Source organism: Pangasianodon hypophthalmus, chromosome 9, assembly GCF_027358585.1.
Source record: "Pangasianodon hypophthalmus isolate fPanHyp1 chromosome 9, fPanHyp1.pri, whole genome shotgun sequence".
NCBI classification, from domain to species: domain Eukaryota; kingdom Metazoa; phylum Chordata; class Actinopteri; order Siluriformes; family Pangasiidae; genus Pangasianodon; species Pangasianodon hypophthalmus.
In genome coordinates this window covers 9,933,041-9,951,323 of record NC_069718.1, presented here as the reverse complement: position 1 = coordinate 9,951,323, position 18,283 = coordinate 9,933,041, and the positions used below count along the sequence as shown (strand labels likewise).

General features: G+C 41.9%; 2 protein-coding genes across 3 annotated transcripts in view; one reads left to right on the top strand and one right to left on the bottom strand.

Moving 5' to 3' along the window:
- The window catches only part of med12 (mediator complex subunit 12), a 41,930-nt gene extending 30,447 nt beyond the window's left edge, over window positions 1-11,483 (top strand). Inside the window, exons 31-44 of one of the 2 annotated variants that reach the window (XM_026918733.3) lie at window positions 255-366; window positions 685-774; window positions 851-960; window positions 1,670-1,805; window positions 2,031-2,180; window positions 2,381-2,746; window positions 3,911-4,064; window positions 4,723-4,937; window positions 6,003-6,071; window positions 6,649-6,869; window positions 7,764-7,938; window positions 8,782-8,970; window positions 9,166-9,253; window positions 11,053-11,483. In XM_026918733.3, the coding sequence (XP_026774534.3) occupies window positions 255-366; window positions 685-774; window positions 851-960; window positions 1,670-1,805; window positions 2,031-2,180; window positions 2,381-2,746; window positions 3,911-4,064; window positions 4,723-4,937; window positions 6,003-6,071; window positions 6,649-6,869; window positions 7,764-7,938; window positions 8,782-8,970; window positions 9,166-9,253; window positions 11,053-11,102 (2,125 nt within the window). In that variant the 3' untranslated portion in view covers window positions 11,103-11,483. Of the gene's footprint in view, window positions 1-254; window positions 367-684; window positions 775-850; window positions 961-1,669; window positions 1,806-2,030; window positions 2,181-2,380; window positions 2,747-3,910; window positions 4,065-4,722; window positions 4,938-5,996; window positions 6,072-6,648; window positions 6,870-7,763; window positions 7,939-8,781; window positions 8,971-9,165; window positions 9,254-11,052 lie in introns of both variants that reach the window. The other variant, XM_026918732.3, reaches the window with a different exon arrangement.
- Window positions 11,350-17,837, bottom strand: mars2 (methionyl-tRNA synthetase 2, mitochondrial). The gene is made up of 3 exons (XM_026918734.3): window positions 17,428-17,837; window positions 14,790-15,124; window positions 11,350-14,069 (listed from the first exon to the last, which is right to left on the bottom strand). The coding sequence occupies exons 1-3, from the start codon at window positions 17,723-17,725 to the stop codon at window positions 12,885-12,887; spliced, it is 1,818 nt and encodes a 605-aa protein (XP_026774535.3). The 5' UTR covers window positions 17,726-17,837; the 3' UTR covers window positions 11,350-12,884.
- Between the last annotated feature and the right edge of the window lie 446 nt (window positions 17,838-18,283).

The window sequence follows — 18,283 nt, the reverse complement described above, 5'->3', positions numbered from 1 at the left end:
AACATCTTAATCATCTGTTTGGTACAGTAAGTGATAATGTACGATGTTAGAATATTGTATATCCATGATATTGTAGCATAGTTTATTGTTCTCAAGTCACTCAGTGCAGTTTGTTGTTGTTACTCAAAATAAAAATAATACCTTTTATCTAAGATGGTGTATAAATATCAAGGTTCCACTTCGCATCTAAATTTCATGCATATTTCTGGTCTGGATCTTATTCATAGTCTGCTGTGGTGTGATTTGTTTTGTAGTATGTCACTGCTGAGCCAGCAGCCGTTCCTGTCTCTGGTGCTGACATGTCTGAAAGGCCAGGATGAGCAGAGAGAGGGACTCCTTACCTCCCTCTACAGCCAAGTGCAGCAGGTACAGCAGCTGTTCAGGATAAGGAGTTAAAATGTTGCACATATTCGTCTCAGTATGATTCTGTTCTTATAAGCTACATCTTGTCCTGGACTCTCGGCCAGAATGGATCTGTCACGGGCTGATTTATTAACAAATATTAACTGTTAATACAGTATATTAACAATGTGAAAAGCATTCTGATGCATACATTTGACCCAGATCTCAGGTCTAGTCTAATTTCTTTGTCTAGAGCTTATTTGTATCTGTGGTTCCTGAAAGTACACCTCTGGGTTTGGCCTATACTGAGACTGAATGCTGTGTTTGCTGAATTTTGAATAGATTGTGACAAACTGGCGTGAGGATCAGTACCAGGATGACTGCAAGGCCAAGCAGATGATGCACGAGGCTCTGAAGCTGCGGCTCAACTTGGTGAGGATCCTGTTCTTTCTTTTCACCCGTCACGCTATTGATTCTTTTTGCTAACTGATTTTTTTGTTTGATTCAGGTGGGCGGGATGTTTGACACGGTGCAGCGCAGCACACAGCAGACCACTGAGTGGGCGGTGCTTCTCCTCGACATCATCAGCAGCGGCACAGTCGACATGCAGTCTAACAAGTGAGTGACAAATTGTTAATGAAAGTTCTAACCATTTTTAACTGCATCTAAATAAATTAGATGTCAAGAACATCCAAAATGGGAATTTGTTTATTTCCCTTTTTTTTTTTTTTTTTTTTTTTTTTTTTTTAAATACTTTTTTTTTTTTTTTTTTTTTTTTAAATACTTTTTTTTTTTTCCTCCCCCCTCTCTCTTCCCTATCACAGTTGTGTGGCAGTCTGGAAAGTTTAAAAAAAAAAAAAAGAGACAAGTATTTTGAATAGATTTGAATAGATGCTGAATTGGTTTTATGGTTTTATTTGCTTTTTAATTTTGCCTAGGCTTTCTGCAAAGATAATGCATCCATAGAAAGTCAGCCTTCGTAAAGATGTCTAAAACCATTCTAGCCAAGTGTGATTTCTACACACAGTGCATGTCAGCAAGTTGTTGGATAGCTACATGCTGTATGTAAACTAACGTAAGCGTAATCAATTCAGTTTGTAGTCAGATACGGGCTTCAAAGAGTCTGGGGTTAACGTGTGTATGAAAATGTCAAAAGTACTACGTAAACAGTTTTTCAGGCCACAATTCTAAGACCCACCCATTACTGATAATTTCATGAACTAGCTTAATGATGAAAGTCAGTAACTTGCTGTTGATGTGTTGTGTTATCTGGTGTCTCTGCAGAAACAGTTTGTGTGACTTGTCTGTGTGTCTCTCTGTGTAAAAGTGAGCTGTTCACCACCGTGCTGGACATGCTGAGCGTGCTGATTAACGGAACACTGGCAGCGGACATGTCCAGCATTTCGCAGGGTGGCATGGAGGAGAACAAGAGAGCTTACATGAACCTGGTGAAGAAACTCAGGGTGAGAGAGTGGAAAACATTGCTTACATTGCTCATGTGGTCAACCATCATCAGTCTACAAGGCTGCAGCTGGATACTACTGACCTGATCACTTCTTCATTTTATCTGTTAGCTTTAATAATGAATAATGATTCATTTTCAGATATTAGGCATGGTGTGGATTGTATTTTATCACCCAGGTGAAATACACAGTATTGTTTTGAGAGTGTACTGGATTTCTATGCAGAAAGAGCTGGGTGATCGTCAGTCTGAGAGTTTGGAGAAGGTGCGACAGTTACTGCCACTACCCAAGCAGACTCGGGACGTCATCACCTGTGAACCCCAGGGATCGCTTATAGACACCAAGGGGAACAAAATCGCTGGCTTTGAGAAAGAGGTACTCATCATCTACACTCCTGCTCATTAACTAACCAGTTATTCCAGGACATAAAGTGTATTGTTGACCTCACCTGTTTCTTTTTCACTTCACCTGTTTCATTTTCTTCCAATATTTGTTTGCTTTCAGCTATTTAAAGCTTTTTAAAATTTTACAGTGCTTCTAAGATCCTCTTTCTGTGTCTGTGCTTCTTGCTGCAGGGTCTACAGGTGTCGACGAAGCAGAAGATCTCCCCGTGGGACGTATTCGAGGGCCTGAAGCACTCAGCTCCTCTTTCCTGGGGCTGGTTCGGCACAGTGCGCGTAGACCGCAAAGTCACCCGCTTTGAGGAACAGCAGAGACTCCTGCTTTATCACACGCATCTGAAACCCAAACCACGCAGCTATTACCTGGAGCCTCTCCCACTGCCTCCAGAGGAGGAGGAGCCTCCCACACCTGTGCCACAAGAACCAGAAAAGAAGATGGTGGAGGCTGTGAAGCCAGATAAGAGTGTGCCTAATGTGGGCGCTGATACAAGCAAGAAGAAGACCAAGAAGAAGAAAACCTCATCTGTAAATAAACCAGAGGTTGGTTAGCATAGGATTTTTGAAATTGGGTGTTGTTTGTGCTGCTTTGGGTCAGTTTTTATCAGCCACAGGTTAAAATTCAAGTCAGTGTAAGTCACATGGGCCCTGTTCACACCTGGTATTAACATCTCTCTCAAGTGACCCGATAACAAGTTGACAGCCGAAACGCATAGCTGCTTGCACCTGGCATTATGAACGCATCTCCAGTGACCATTTGTGATCGAATTTCAATCTTCATTTCCACAGGAGGAACGTTGTCGCGCACGTTTATTACACCTGTCACCTGCTGCATTTATTTTCAGGCAGAAATTCACATGAATTCTATCTCACCTGTACCTGCAGGGACTGTTTCAAACATTTTAATCGTGTGGTCTGCTAAGGAAACTTAGAAATGGATGAGAGATGAGACAATGAAAGAAGCTATGAAAAGCAGCTGCGTTTGTCTCTGCTGTTACAGTATCGCTTTTATCCATTATCCGAGCAGTGGAGATCTCTACCGTTCAGTGCGATTTCCAAACAATCTCGCAATGATTACGGGTTTAACAACTAGGGCAGTAACACAGTCAATTAGGCGGTCCTTTTGCATTCACACTACAAATGTTATGTTGTCACATACGTCCCAAAGCACCTCCAAGTGTGGTTTGAATGATCGGATCAGAATGCGTCTTTGAGACCCATTGGACCCTGTTCACATCTGTACTTAGCGCTGACCACTTATAATCGAATGAGCTTATATTAATGGGCTTATTAATGGCAGGTGTGAACAGGGCCATAGAATGGCTTGTATAAAGACAATCTTTTTTTTTTTTTAATTTAATTATAATTTGTCATAGAGAAATGACTTCCTCTATGGGTCTTCCTGGGGTGGAAAAAACAGGTTTTTCTTCATAGTATTGTCACCAGTGTAAATGAAAGTAAGTGTAACTTATCAACATTATGCCGACTCCTTTTTAAACTGAAGTGAAAAAGCTGCTTTGAGGGAAACAGATATGTATTCTGGAAGAAAAATCAGTAGAATACATAAAAACAAAACTGTGAGCCAAAGTATGAAGGCAGGACAGCAGGAAAGTCTTGCATCCAGATGGTTAAGCATGATTTGGGTAAAGCTATTTAGTTTGATGTGCTTTTTAGATTCTGACAAATATGCTTATCTGTGTTACGCAGGACTACACGACACGTAACCCAGGTGTAATGGCGTTTCCTGGATCAGGCATGAATCCTGAGCTGATGAACATAAACCAGCCCAACCACTCTTACAGAGCAATGCACTACAACCAGACGCCTATCATGTACACTCAGAATCAACCTCTTCCTCCAGGTCAGGCTGGACAATCACCTTCACATCCTCTTTTTAATCTCAACATCAACATCATTACTCACTTGTCCTGCTATTTACTATGTAGACTGGTCTTTATAGAGCAGTAATAACTGATGCTGGACTGGATTCAGACAACACGTAACTAGTGTATTTCTGGAAACACACCACAGTGATCCACCATTACATAAACAGAACATTACAAATTACCTGGTGAACTGAAAACACTAAAATGCATTCCTATTAAGACATTTTCTGTATTAAATGTACCACTAACATACCTGTTGGCTTTACTGGTTGTTAAATAACATTATAAACGAGTTTGGTTGTGCGGTTATCCATCCTGAACAGTACATTTTGAACCAAACGAAATAGCAATGAATTGTAATACTTAAGTGTGACTATCGAGGAAATATAATTTGTGCCTGGAGATTTAACAGTACTACAGAATGGCTGCACCCTGAATCATGGACTATATGGTGAAGAGAGAATGAAATCAGAGCACATCAGTCTTTAACAGGAATAAATGCATGACTTTTTTGCCTTAACGTACTTGTGCATGAGCAGCTACAGTTTTGATGCTTCCTTCTTTTTTTTTTTTCTTCCCTGGACTGATCTCGAATCATTGCTTATTCACACAATTTCAATGATTATTTTACAGGAGGGCCAGGACTGGAACCTCAATACCGACCTCGCATGCCTATGAACAATCATCAAAAGATTGTGCCCACGCGGCCCAATTACCCAGGCATGATATCCAACCTCCAGGGTGGCATGAGCATGATGGGCATGGATAATAAGCAGTACCCGATAGGCTTCAAACCACAGCCTGCCATGCCGCAGGGCCAGATACGGCAGCAGCTGCAGGTCAGACTGGTGAGTCTGATTACAGACATTGAAACCCCAGAAACAAAGAAGCACCAGCTGAGAGAGTCTTAATTAGCCATTGGTCATGTTCTCTACACAATTGTGCTTGGGCTATACTAGAGGTCGATCGTTTCTAAGGCCAATTCCCTACAATCACAAAAGGCGTCCTGATTTTAGATTACCTTCCCAAATCATCCTGAAGTGTGAAGTGTGTAAAATCCAATTTTAACCTGTGAGATTGACTCTCTGTGCACCCATGGCCACCCTAATGCTGCATTCAGCTTGCCTCAGAAGAGGGAAGTCTGATCGGAGCTCAGAATTGCATCATTTTCCACTTCCGTGCATTCAAGCTGCAAAGTGAGAAAACCATGAATGCCATGTTTGTGTTTAAGAACAAACTAGCCAGCTATCTGTGAAGAGTGATGTACATTTTCCTCCTCAAAACAGCAAACTGTATAGTTAATGTTAGAGATTTCACGAATATGTCTGCATGTTGATTGATCTAAAGCTAATACATTACAGTATAACTCATTTAAAGGTAAGAAGTGCTGCGTTGTTTACTGTTGATGTTGTGAGCAGCCATGTTGATTTGATGTCACTTTCTGAATTCTGAGTTGAGGAGACCGAGTTCCTGAGTGTGAATTCTGAGTTGAGGGTGCATTTTCACTGTTTTTTTTTTTTTTTTTCCTAGTAAGAGGTTGGAAATCATGGCACAATAAACGCAGCATTGTTTCAAACTGTAAAAATTTAACATTTTCAGTGTTCCTGTAGTACGAGAATGCTATCTTGACATCACGCATAACCAGGGAGAGTCAAGCTGAGCTGTTGGCCATCATATTTGTTTTGATCTTAAGTCACGAGCGATAAAAATCTGTCATAGCCGGAGCCTCTCACATGAACATGGGTTAGGATTGTATAAATCTGTTGTGATCCAGGCGTTAGGTGAGAATAAACTGTAAAATCATTAATTGTATAGTGGCAGGTATTTTGACATGAATGCTGAATGCTTATTGTGGGAGAAGAAAAACAAAAAACATTTTGCCTTATTGTTTGTTTTTGTGACTGGAGAACCAGAGCATGATGGGACAGCAGATGAGACAGATGGCTCCCAATCAGCCATACACCTCCATGCAGCCATCACAGGCAAGAGCTTCCATGCTTTTATTCCATTCAGCTTTAAACTCAACGTTTATTCAGATAACTAATTGAGCTTTGCTCAGATTGAGTGTATTTGTGCGAACACTCACATGCACACACACACACAAACACCCACACACACACACGGGTGCATTAGTAGTATATTGATGACAGTAGCCATTATAGGACTTTAATAGGAAAGCCATGTTACCATGCTTTAGTTGATGACTCATATGTACTTGGAATTGATTTCTGGTCTTCTAACAATTATTTAAATGTTTTCAAGGGTACACTTTTAAATTACACAGAATGTCGCTTTTTCATACACATTCATTCTCGTCCTTTTCAGAGTTTTTTTGTATTTGTGCAGACTTAATCTGTGGTGATGTGTTTTGACGTTAGAATTAAAACAGTCATTGGGGATTTGCCATTTTACGCTCTTTTTATTGCAGCATTAGCTTTCGTTACTGACTCAGATGCAGTGCTTTTATGAATACATTCTGCTAAAGTGCAACACAGCAAGGCACTTTGCTCGATAAACAGCTGCTCACTTTGACTGTCCTCATTTCGTAACATTTCACAGGGCTACACCAGCTATGGTTCTCACATGGGGATGCAGCCGCACCCCTCTCAAACAGGGGGAATAGTTCCTTCTTCATACAGTAACCAGGGCTTCCCAGGAGCCCATCCTGTTACCAATCCTGGTGTGGTGGATCCTCTCAGGCAGATGCAGCAGAGGCCCAGTGGATACGTCCACCAGCAGGCACCTGGGGCATACACAGCCAACATGCAAAACACGCCAAGGTTAGTGAACACACGCACCCACAACGCTAAAACATAATTAGGCTTTTGCATGCCAAAACGTATGATTTTATGTGCACTGGAGTGTTTTTTTTTTTTTGTTTGTTTGTTTTTTTTTAATAAACATCACAGTTTATGGAAAATGGCACACAGAGGAGTGATCTACTGCAGTTTTTAGTTGGAAAATCAGATATAGAGAGGCACTGTTTTTGGAATACTTTACATAATTTATGTGGAAGATTATTACTAGCCTTTACAGTCGTTTTTACTCTTACATACAGCATCTCGAGCCCTTAATTTTCAGCACACTGCTCTAGCCACAAACACATCGACTTACTACACACTGACCCTACGTTCACACTAGCAAGCTACAAGTCAATTGTGTTGTTTGCGTTTCTCTTGTGTATGTGTAGTAACTGGTATTGTTGTTGCACGTTATTGGCTAAACCTTGTAGTAGATTTGTTGGCAGTTAGCAAAGCAAGCTAACACTGCTAGCTATGTACACTCACCAGAGACAGTAACAATCTCTGCTACTTCCTTCAGAGATTTATTTTTCTTTGTAACGTCTACATACACAAATTAGTGATGCACATAAACCTTGAATAGTAGGTTGGGAATTAAGAAACATTGGACCATGCCGAGCCATAGGACTGATCCGAGTCAGTTCAAGCCAGTTGATTGGATTTGTTGCCTTACTGTGTCATACCTAATTTGCACAGAGAATTGAATTGAGAAAATCTCAGCTTAAGTGTCTCTGGACACTGAAATCACAGCTCTGTGTTGCACATGTACACGGCCTGTTGCTTTGCTGCTTGCTAGTGTGTGAACATGGGGTGAAATACACGTTCAATCTCGCATTGCTCTCTTGTTTATGATCTCCTCTGGATGTGCCGCAGGTTTAACCATCAGCCCATGCAGCAGACTCCCATGATGCATGGCCTGGGGCAGGGCCACATGCAGGCACAAGGAATGCACCCCAACATGCGCACCAATCAGATGCTGGACCAGCAGCAGCAGCAGCAGCAGGCGCAGCAGCAGCAGCAGCAGTTCTTGAGACAACAGGCCCTCCGGGTACATTTACTTTTACACTACCTCACAGACCTGTGTTCAAATAAACACAACATCATTGTTATATACACTGACTGGGGATTTACTGATGTCTGTCTCTATGATCTGTACCCAAAGGCTGTTAATATTATTAATATGCATAAATACTATACCACTCTTACTTCTGTTGTGTCATAAAGGTATTTAAAGGGAGAAAATACATAGAAAATAATGTATGTTTAAAAAAAAAAAAAAAAAAGAAAGAAAGTACAAATGGAGACAAAAATGATTTCCAGTATGGAAATGGAACTGTGTGATCAGGGAGATAGAGGAAGCATCAGATGTTCTCTTGTGAAACAAAGAGCCAAAAACTGCAAGTCACACATGCTGAATGAGAACATCTGGTATTTTTTAAAATGGATGACAGTACAGGTGCTAATTGCGGTGTTTGTAACTGTAACGTGTCTCATGATTCATGTGAGTGTGTTTGTGTGTGTGTGTGTGTGTGTGTGTAGATGGTGCCCTGTGATGAACTGGCATCTCATCCAGGGTGTATTCCTACCTCTCGCCCAAGATGAATGAAAGAATGATGTTAGAAATAATTATTTTAGTTTGGTCACAACCATTGTCGTAAGCCTTAAGAAAGCGATTTCCTCCTGTCTTTCTTGAGGATAATGTGATGGATAATGGCAAGGACCCCAAATCAGAGATTGCATCAATATTGGCTGCGCCTGTAAAGCAGAAAATCTGGAATAAAAAAAAAAAAAAAGATTCAAAACGCAGATCAGCTCATCCATTAAATAAATCTCTGAAAAGTTTTATAGACCCTTTTCATCTTAGACCCTTGTGTTTTTGCCGCCTCCACAGCAACAAGCTCAGCAGCAGCAGCAGCAGGTGCAGCAGCAGCAGCAGCAGGTCCCCTCTCAGCAGGTGCAGCAGCAGCAGCAGGTCTCCTCTCAGCAGGTCCAGCAGCAGCAGGTGGGCACGGCGCAGCCTCCCGGCCAGCCCCAGAGTCAGGCCCTGGGCATGCAGCCTCTTCCTCCACAGCAGCCCATGGTGAGCTGCCAGTTAATGGAGATACAGCATGTCTAATGACAGAGGAACCGAATATGTCTGGAGACAGTGGCTTCCAGATTGTATAGTGGTTCCCGTGACAACCATGAATGGCAAGATATTACAGAGTGTTATAATTATAGACATTCAAATGACCTGGAAGACTGACGTGTGTGTGTGTGTGTGTGTGTGTTTCAGTTCCCTCGGCAGGGGCAGGGCATGCAGCAGACGCAACAGCAACAACAGACTGCCGCTTTGGTCAGGCAACTCCAACAGCAGCTGTCAAGTAAGTCCACTGATACCGGGGTGTCGTGGCAACCATGAAACCAATGATGGAGAAATTATTAGTAATATCTTCATAACCGCTATGTTGTTGTTGTTTTTTTTTTTAACCGTTTAAACATTGGTAGGCTAGCATTGTTACAGTTTCACATTTGGTCACGGTGTATGATAGGATGGTTTACTCAGCATCGATTTTTTTAATTATTTTTTTTTTATTTCATTTTTTCGTTTGTTTTTTTTGTTTTTTTTTAAACTGATAAAGTTCCTTAGTCCAGTGGTTCTCATCCTGTAAAAATATTCCGCAACCCTCCTCCCTCTGGACTCCCCCTAAATCATACCACTTCAAAACCTCCTTTTCTCCACAAACAAGACACCACTGCACTGAAAACCCATTGGCTGTGTGATCTGCTAAACATATTAAGCATATGTTGTAAACATATTAGCATTAGATACTGTTGTTAAATTGCTAGAGGTAGCTGTCCGTCCTAGAATGTTTGTAATTTTATCGTACACAACAGCTATTAAACGCACAGAAGAACCAGAACTAAACCAAACAACTGTCTCTTTTTGGCCTAGAATACTGTCACATTCTTTTTGTTTTGTTTTGTTTTACTTAGCATGCCATCTTTCCTCACAGCCACCCTCTTTCAGCGTAAGAAATGTAAGAAATTTTATGGAAAAGTTGTTCTCAAAAGAAAGAACAGTAATTAGGGGATTTGATATTTTTGTTCCCTTTTGATTTTGTTATATATACAAGGATGTCCAAAGACACTTCTTCTGTATAAAAAAAAAAAAAAAAAAATTCATAATCAGTTTTTTCCTTTTATTTTTTTTTTATATCACCAGCTCATGTGTTTTTGAATTAATATGGCAAAATGATATTTTTAGACTGTGCTATCATAGCATGAATATTTCAGAATGTAACACCCCGATGGCAGACTTGTGTTAATGTGTTAATCATCACTCCAAACTTTGACGTGTTTGAGACAGACTGCAAAAAAAAACCCATGCAGCTTCTGTCCCACTTGTGTGTGTGTGCGCGTCAAATTACATCAGCTGCAGTGGCACGCTGTATTTCACACTGAATGAACAGATGATTTAAGAAAAAAAACACACATGGCAAGAAATAAGAGCAAATACAACAGCAGAGTTAACTGATACTGAGACCTCGAGTCGAACGCAGCATAAAACTCATAACTCAACTGGGACCAAAGAAAACACCCCCTCGACTCCTCAAGCATCAACAGTAAACAAAGTAGCACTTCTTACCTTTAAATGAGTTATTCTGTATATACAACTATTTGCTTTAGATCAACATCGTCAACATAGATATTCAATGTTAAATCTGTAAGATATCTATAACTATACAGTTCACTGGTTTGAGGAGGAAATGTACATCACTCATCACAGTTAGCTGGCTAGCTTATTTCTAAGACGAACATGGAGGCAACCATGTTTTTCCCCCATTTTGTAGCTTGAGGTAAAAAAAAAAAAAAAAAAAAAAAAAAAAAAAAAGTGATTTCGAGGTCTGACTTGACAATTCTTGACAAGTCAAACGCAATAATAAATATAATACCTTTGACAATGTTGGGTTATGATTTCCATTGAACCATTGTTGAGCCAGGAGGCGGGGTTTGTCAGAATATGGGAGAAAAACATTTAAGTATTTTCTATGAGGATGTAAAATGTCATATGTTTATTGTTCATCCTTGATACTACTGCACTGCCTTTTTAAAATTATTACATAAACTGGACATTTGGTGAATTCATTCAAGTTTTAATCAAATGCCTTTCCCTACACAGACACACAGCCCGGACAGAGCACCAATTCATATTACCCCAAGTATGAGTGAGTCCTGCGTGGCCCTTCTGAAACGGACGGGTCGAGTCCAGAGCCTTCAAGAGCTGGGAGGCCTTCAGACAGGACAGACTGACTTTGGGCCTAGAAGATTCCCAGCCGATCTGTATCTGACCACAGTGCTGTTTCTAGGATTAAATCTCTTTCAGATTTTGTGTAATTCCACAACAGTCGACTGAGGGATGGCACTGTGAACTGGAGATCATGAAGCGCAATGGAAGGACTTTGTGTATTTAAAAAAAAAAAAAAAAAAAAAAAAAAAAAAAAAAAAAAAGACATGAAATGATGAGAGTAATGCAGTGTTTTTTTATTTTATTTTACTTTGTACAATTTTTCAGTTTCGTGTATTCTCATTAAAAAAGTCATGTCAATTTTTAGATCTTGTCCCAGACTCTGAAAAGTGCAAGAAGAAGAAGAAGAAAAAGGCATCATGACTGAACTCGCACACCGCTGCACCAACACACTGTACTACAGCAATCATTATAATACACGTTATCCATAAAACAAAAATATTCCCAAATGAACTTGTCATTGGGTACAATCAGGAGCAGCCTCCTCAGAGTTGGACTGCTCTTTAAATCTCAGTGGAGCTGATAGACAGACAATTAGATTTTACCCAAAGTGTAGTCAATTGCCAAGATGTCTTTTTTTTTTTTTTTTTTTTTTTTTTTAAATATTTCTTATTTCCAGTGGAGACAATGTTAAGCTTATAGCTACCAGGTTAGCAGTGTGTGTGAAATGCATGCCTAAATCATTACACACAGATGACTGTATGTCCATGGAACTAAAAACTGATTTGGCCTCAAGACTGAAGCTACTACTGAGTCCTTCTCGTAGTTTGGCATCACGCAAACATCAGACTCCAGCAGGGAGCGTTGCCCAAAGAATAATGGTAGAATCATGACTGAATGATAATATTTCTGAAATACTGCTCTTTTATAAGGTGTTGCTGAGCAAAGCGACGTCTTCTTGATGGTAAACGTGTAGCTCTAACCTCTCCTTGTTTACTAGTAAGGTCAGGCAATATGACAAAAGCATCACTATATTTAAAGACGTTTCTATGTTGCGATACATACCATGATACATAGGATTGCTAACTACAAGTGAAAGTGACGTTGCATTTTAAAACTAATGAATGTAATTATAAATTAATTTAACACTGAATGGGAGGGGGAAAATATCTAACATTTTACAATTTTCACATCTAACGTGCTGCTTCCAATCAAAGTTTCCTAATTGTTATTAGATACTTATGGTTTATAACATAGGGTGAGCTCGAGTTACTGTTTGTTCTCCTTGTGTTTGTACGGGTTTCCTCCGAGTTCCTCCGAGGTGGATTGGTGACTCTAAATTACCCCTAGATGTGAATGTGTGTGTGAATGTGTGTGTATGGTGCCCTGTGAAGTAAGGGTGTATTCCCTGGATAGGCTCTGGACCCACTGTGACCCTGAGCAGGATAAAGCGGTTACTAAATATGAGTGATTGAATGATTACTCTAAAAGGCCCTCCTCTCAGAAACATGAGCTTAGAGTTCTGAACACGTCTTGGCTGATTGACTATGTTTGGGGGAAAATGATGTATGCTGAACTATCAGGATGGTTATAACTCAGTAGACATCACATTTGAGCCACGTTTAGAACTTAACTGCATGCGCTATTGTATATCACCATATATACTTTCCTGCAGTCCACCTTTAGTGTTTCAGGTTTTAAACTTTTACAGTACTATAGTATATTCCTTTCCTCAAAATGTATGGTGAGATATTAGAATCTTTAATTTACTTAGACCTTGTCTTTTTGTTTGTTTGGTCATTTTCTGCCTTTTGGTTTGGTTTGTTCCTCTCAATACGACTGTAAAGGACCCCAGTGTCTGGACCTAGCGCTCTTCCTTCATAAGGACAATGTCTTCCTTCATACTTTGACAGGAAATCGAGTGTATTATCCCAGCTCCTCTCATCAGACCTCACCCCCAGCCTGGACAGGATTTTATCTGCTAGCACAGGCACAGCGGGCTGCAGGAGAATGCCGTAGATCCTGAGACACTCCATACACACATGCAGTATGGTGTCATGCCAGAGTTTATCCTTGGTGTCAGTGCAGTCGAGCTTCCACGGCGCATGTCTTTGGACGAAGCTGTTGGTCAGACGTACGCACGTGCTGATGGCTTCCAGTGCTTTATACATGAGCAGGTTGTCAAAGTTCTGCTTCATCAAAGCAGGAAGCCCTGAAACGGCCTCCACCATTTTGTAATCCTCTGACACCGCTCTTCCGCTGGACTCTTTTGGAAAGGAGATGTTGCAGAACGGAGGATAAACCTGCTCCGGGTTGAGGGAGGGTGCAGTGCAGCGGTTGAGAAGACCACCGAGAGAGTCGGCCAGTTCGCTATTGCACAACTTCACCACCTTGTCATCGTCATAGTCACAGTCAATATCCGGAACCCCTTGTCTGAGAAGAAAATATCTCAGCCCATCCACTGTGAACCTTTGCGAGCTCTTGATTGGATCTACTACGTTTCCGAGACTCTTGGACATCTTCTTTCCCTGCACCGTCCAATGCGAGTGCACGTATATGGCCTGAGGAAGGGGCAGTTCCGCGGCCAAGAGAAACGCTGGCCAATATATAGCATGGAACTTCAAAATATCTTTGCCTATGACGTGATGGACGACGTTCCACCACTGCGAGTATTCCTCTGGATAACCCGCAACAGTCAGGTAGTTCACTAAAGCGTCCAGCCACACGTAGATCGTTTGTTCGGGATCTCCAGGAACCGGAATGCCCCACTGCAGACGGCTTCTCTGTCGCGACACAGATAAATCAGGTAGCTCGCTCTCCAACCACTGAAGCACAAGATGGTAAAACTTCTCTGGCTGAATGGCTTTGGGGTTTGACCTTAACCACTCCTGGAGCCTGGTTCGGAAATCAGAGAGGCGGAACAGATAGTTGTGCTCCTGCATCCACTCCACCTGTTGGGTGATTAAAAAGGTAACAACTATTGTGAGTCATTACAGCGCAATTACTGCACAGAACATTGTTATTCAGCCCGCATATTATAAGCTGCGCTGACTACGGCAGGATCACATGATTTCAACTGACAAATGGCAGCCAGGGCCTTTTATTTGTAGTTAAAATATTATTAATTGAAACTTCTCTTGATAAGGGCCTTGGACAAGCCTTTCCAAAATATATACATGTTTTTAACAAAACATGGTACTGACTGCGGGGACTCACCGAGACAGACAGGTTTTATAACCTAATAAACTGGCCAGGATTAATCATTGTACATCAGAAAAACCTGGAAAATTTGTGATATACATGAAATTCATAGAAATGTGTCACATACAAGCTTTTGTTTCCAACAAAACAGGAAGTGACGTCATTACGTAAAGCATTTCAGGACAACCGGCACAAACTTCACAAGTCACAAACTTTTATAGCATTTCAGAGCTTGCATTACATGTATAAAGTGCATGGACCCCTAGCTGTAATTAGTAGTAAATAGTAAATATGCTTAATTGGTAGTGAAATGACTCAAGGTTTCTTCCTCATGTCATCTCAGTGAGGTTTTCTCTCCACTGTCATCTCTGGCTTGTTCATTAGGGAACTAAATCTACGTTATGATTTCTGTAAAGCATTGAACAGCAGCACTAATGATGAGATGTGTGATGTGTTATCATTTTCAGTACCTTGTGTCCGCTCTCGGTGGAGATTTTGATCTCTCTGCCCGTGGAGTCTGTGCTCTCGGTCACCTGGCTGGGTGCCAGAAAGCTCTCGTCTGGTGTGGAGTACCAGCCTTCATAAGTGCCTTTATAGATGAAGCCTTTATCGAGCAGCTTGGCCCAGAAATGTTCCACCGCCCGTCTGTGTCTGTCCTCTGTCGTCCGCACAAAGTCTGTGTACGCGATATTACAGCTCCTGAACACATCACGAAACCGCTCTGATACCTCGGTGCAGAAATGCAGCGGCTCTTTACCAGCCGTGCTGGCCGCCTGTTGGATTTTCAGCCCATGTTCATCAGTGCCTGGGAAAAACGTTTTACAAAAAATTACCATAAAATACAAAAGGTTCTGCATTTCATTCAAGAAGCCTTAATCACTGATGTTGATGCATGGAAGGGATGAAAACTATCAGAGTGTCTCAAAAGTCTCCGTACATCGGGGACTGTGTTTGCCAGCACCATGTTGGTTGTGTCTTCGTCAGTGGATGTTCGTGGACGTCCGCTTCTCGGTTGGTCACAACACTTGCAGTCTTTTTGAATTTGTTAATATTTGGCAACAGTGTCGTGTGTGATGTACTTGCCATGTTTCCTGTTAAAGTCCATCGCCAACCTTGCGACAGCTTCTCGATCCTGCCATGAGAATGATTTCAATACGTTCTTCTTTTGTCAAAGGCATTCTTAAAGGCTATGTGAAAAATATATATAACAAACTATGAAAAATTTTGGAAGACATTTTGCTAAAAAGTGTTAATTTGCCCTGTGTATGGAGACTTCTGGGACACCCTGTACAGTCTGGGCTAGAATGAAATCAGCCTGAGCGTCGCTTATTCATACCAGTCTGTGTATTTTTTCTTATGACTATTAGTAGTGCTGTTGCACTCAGTTCCACAAAAATCCAAAACAATCCACCTTAAGACATTCATTAACAGCAATTAATCTGACGCAGATGCCAAAAATTAAACCTTATACTGATACTTAGCCTGATGTCTTACCCAAGCTTCTTTTTTATGACTGTTTTTTTTCAGATATTATTAGATTTGATGTTATTATGTCAGCAGTGCTCTCTGTGTTGATGGATCTTTCTTTTAACAGGACTGTCTTCCCAAACTGATTCAGGCTTAGTTTACACTAAATGCTGTCTCACTTGTTTTTTTTTGTTTTTTTTTTTAAAAAAAGGGGATTTTCTATGGATGCCCTAAGGCGACATGGTGATGGGAAAAAAAATGAGATGGGAGGAAAATTTATATTTCAATGCTTTTACGTGTTGTCAAAAAATTGCAAGAGAACGCAAATTTTCTCTGGGGAAGAGCACTGAAATATAAATTTTCCTCCAATCTCATATTTTTTTCCATCACAGGGGCTCTGTGATTTTCAGCAGTATAATTGATATAATACTATATACGAATTTCATGAATGCATAATGTGGCGAGGCTCGACGGTCCGGGGTTCGATCCTGAGCTCGGGGTACTCTCCGTGACCGCGTCTGTGTGGGTTTCCTCAGGGCTCTCCGGTTTCCTCCCACCTGCCAGTAGGTGGATTGTGGAGTTATGCAAGCCTAAATACTGCTGTCTCATGCAGCGTGTTTCCCATTTCACACCCAGTGTTCCCGAGATAGTCTCCAGTTTATAAAGTTTATCTTATCTTATCCAGATCCACCACAACCCTGAGCAGGATAAAGCGCTTACTGAAGACGAGTGAGGGAGTGAGTGATGTGGACTCGTAACAATGTGATAAAGATATTGATCAGTACTCCTCAGGAGAAGAATTTCACCTGTAAAGATTTCTGCATAGAGCAGAGAGAGAGAGAGAGAGAGCAAGAAAGAGCACACAGAGAGAAGAGAGAGGAGAGAGAAAAAGAAAGCAGAGAGAGAGAGAGCACAGAGAGAAGGAGAAAGAGCAGAGAGAGAAAGAAAGAGCAGAGAGAGAATAGAGAGAGAAAGAAAGCAGAGAGAGAGACAGTGCGTGCAGGGAGGGATGGAGAGAGAGAGAGCACAGAAAGTGTGTAGTGAGAGAGAGAGAGCAGGGAGGGATGGAGAGAGGGAGCGAGAGAGCACAGAAAGTGTGTAGTGAGAGAGAGAGCAGGGAGGGGTGGAGAGAGGGAGAGAGAGAGAGAGAGAGAGAGCAGGGAGGGATGGAGAGAGGGGGAGAGAGAGAGAGCGAGCACAGAAAGTGTGTAGTGAGAGAGAGAGAGCAGGGAGGGATGGAGAGAGGGGGAGGGAGAGAGAAAGAGAGAGCGAGCACAGAAAGTGTGTAGTGAGAGAGAGAGAGCAGGGAGGGATGGAGAGAGGGGGAGGGAGAGAGAGAGAGAGAGAGAGAGAGCAGGGAGGGATGGAGAGAGGGGGAGGGAGAGAGAGAGAGAGAGCAGGGAGGGATGGAGAGAGGGGGAGGGAGAGAGAGAGAGAGGGAGAGGGAGAGAGCGAGCACAGAGAGTGTGTAGTGAGAGAGAGAGAGAGAGAGCAGGGAGGGATGGAGAGAGGGGGAGAGAGAGAGAGAGAGAGAGAGAGGGGAAGAGAGAGAGAGAGAGAGAGAGCGAGCACAGAGAGTGTGTAGTGAGAGAGAGAGAGAGAGCGCGCGCGAGCGCAGAGGCGTCTGCTCTGAAGCTGTACCTGTAGAGAGTCTGGACTGAAAGCCCTGCAGGAGTCTGTATCTGTGGAAGCAGTCTGCTGTCACGGCGGAATAAACGTGTCCGATGTGAGGAGAGGCGTTCACGTAGAAGATCGGGGTGGTGATGTAATGTGACCCCCGCGACCCTCCTGTGCACGTGCATCGCAGAACCGGCTGTGTGTGGAGCCTCTTTGCCGGAAGTGATGGATAAAAATATGTTTGTTCTCCGCGCGAGCTGTATTTTAACACCCGCAGCAAAAGTCGAGCCTTGCTCTGGAGAGTTAAACTTTCAGAGCTCATTGTTAAAGTGAAATCACTCGACTTACACTACTTCCGGGTGGCGAAGGTGTCTCTCCACAAGTACGCAAAAAAAATAAAATAAACCTCGCCTCCCTTGCAGTGATTGGCTAGCTTTACACTCACAAGCTGCTGATTGGTCAGTGTAGGAAGGGAAGGCGGTTCAATAATAAAAGTCCGATAATAAAAGCCTGGTTGAGTTAATTAACCTTATTTTTTTATTATTTATTTTAAGTGACATTCTTAGGCATTCTTAGGGAATGATTATAAAAATTTAAATACATTTTAAATCATAAATCATTTAAATCCTAAAGCCATAAGACATAAATACAAATATTTTTAATATTTTTAAATGCACGAGTGAAGGAAATTTGAGCCCAGCTGAGCTCTTCAGGGAGGCATGGTGGAGCAGAGGGCAGTGCTGTCTGCCTCCTAGCTCCAGGATCTCCTGCTCAGTCCTGCTCTGTCCTGTGTGAAGTTTCTGCGCATGTTTTTTCCCTCATGTCCACACAGGTTTCCTCAGGGTTCTCCGGTTTCCTCCCACCTCCATAAAACACACCA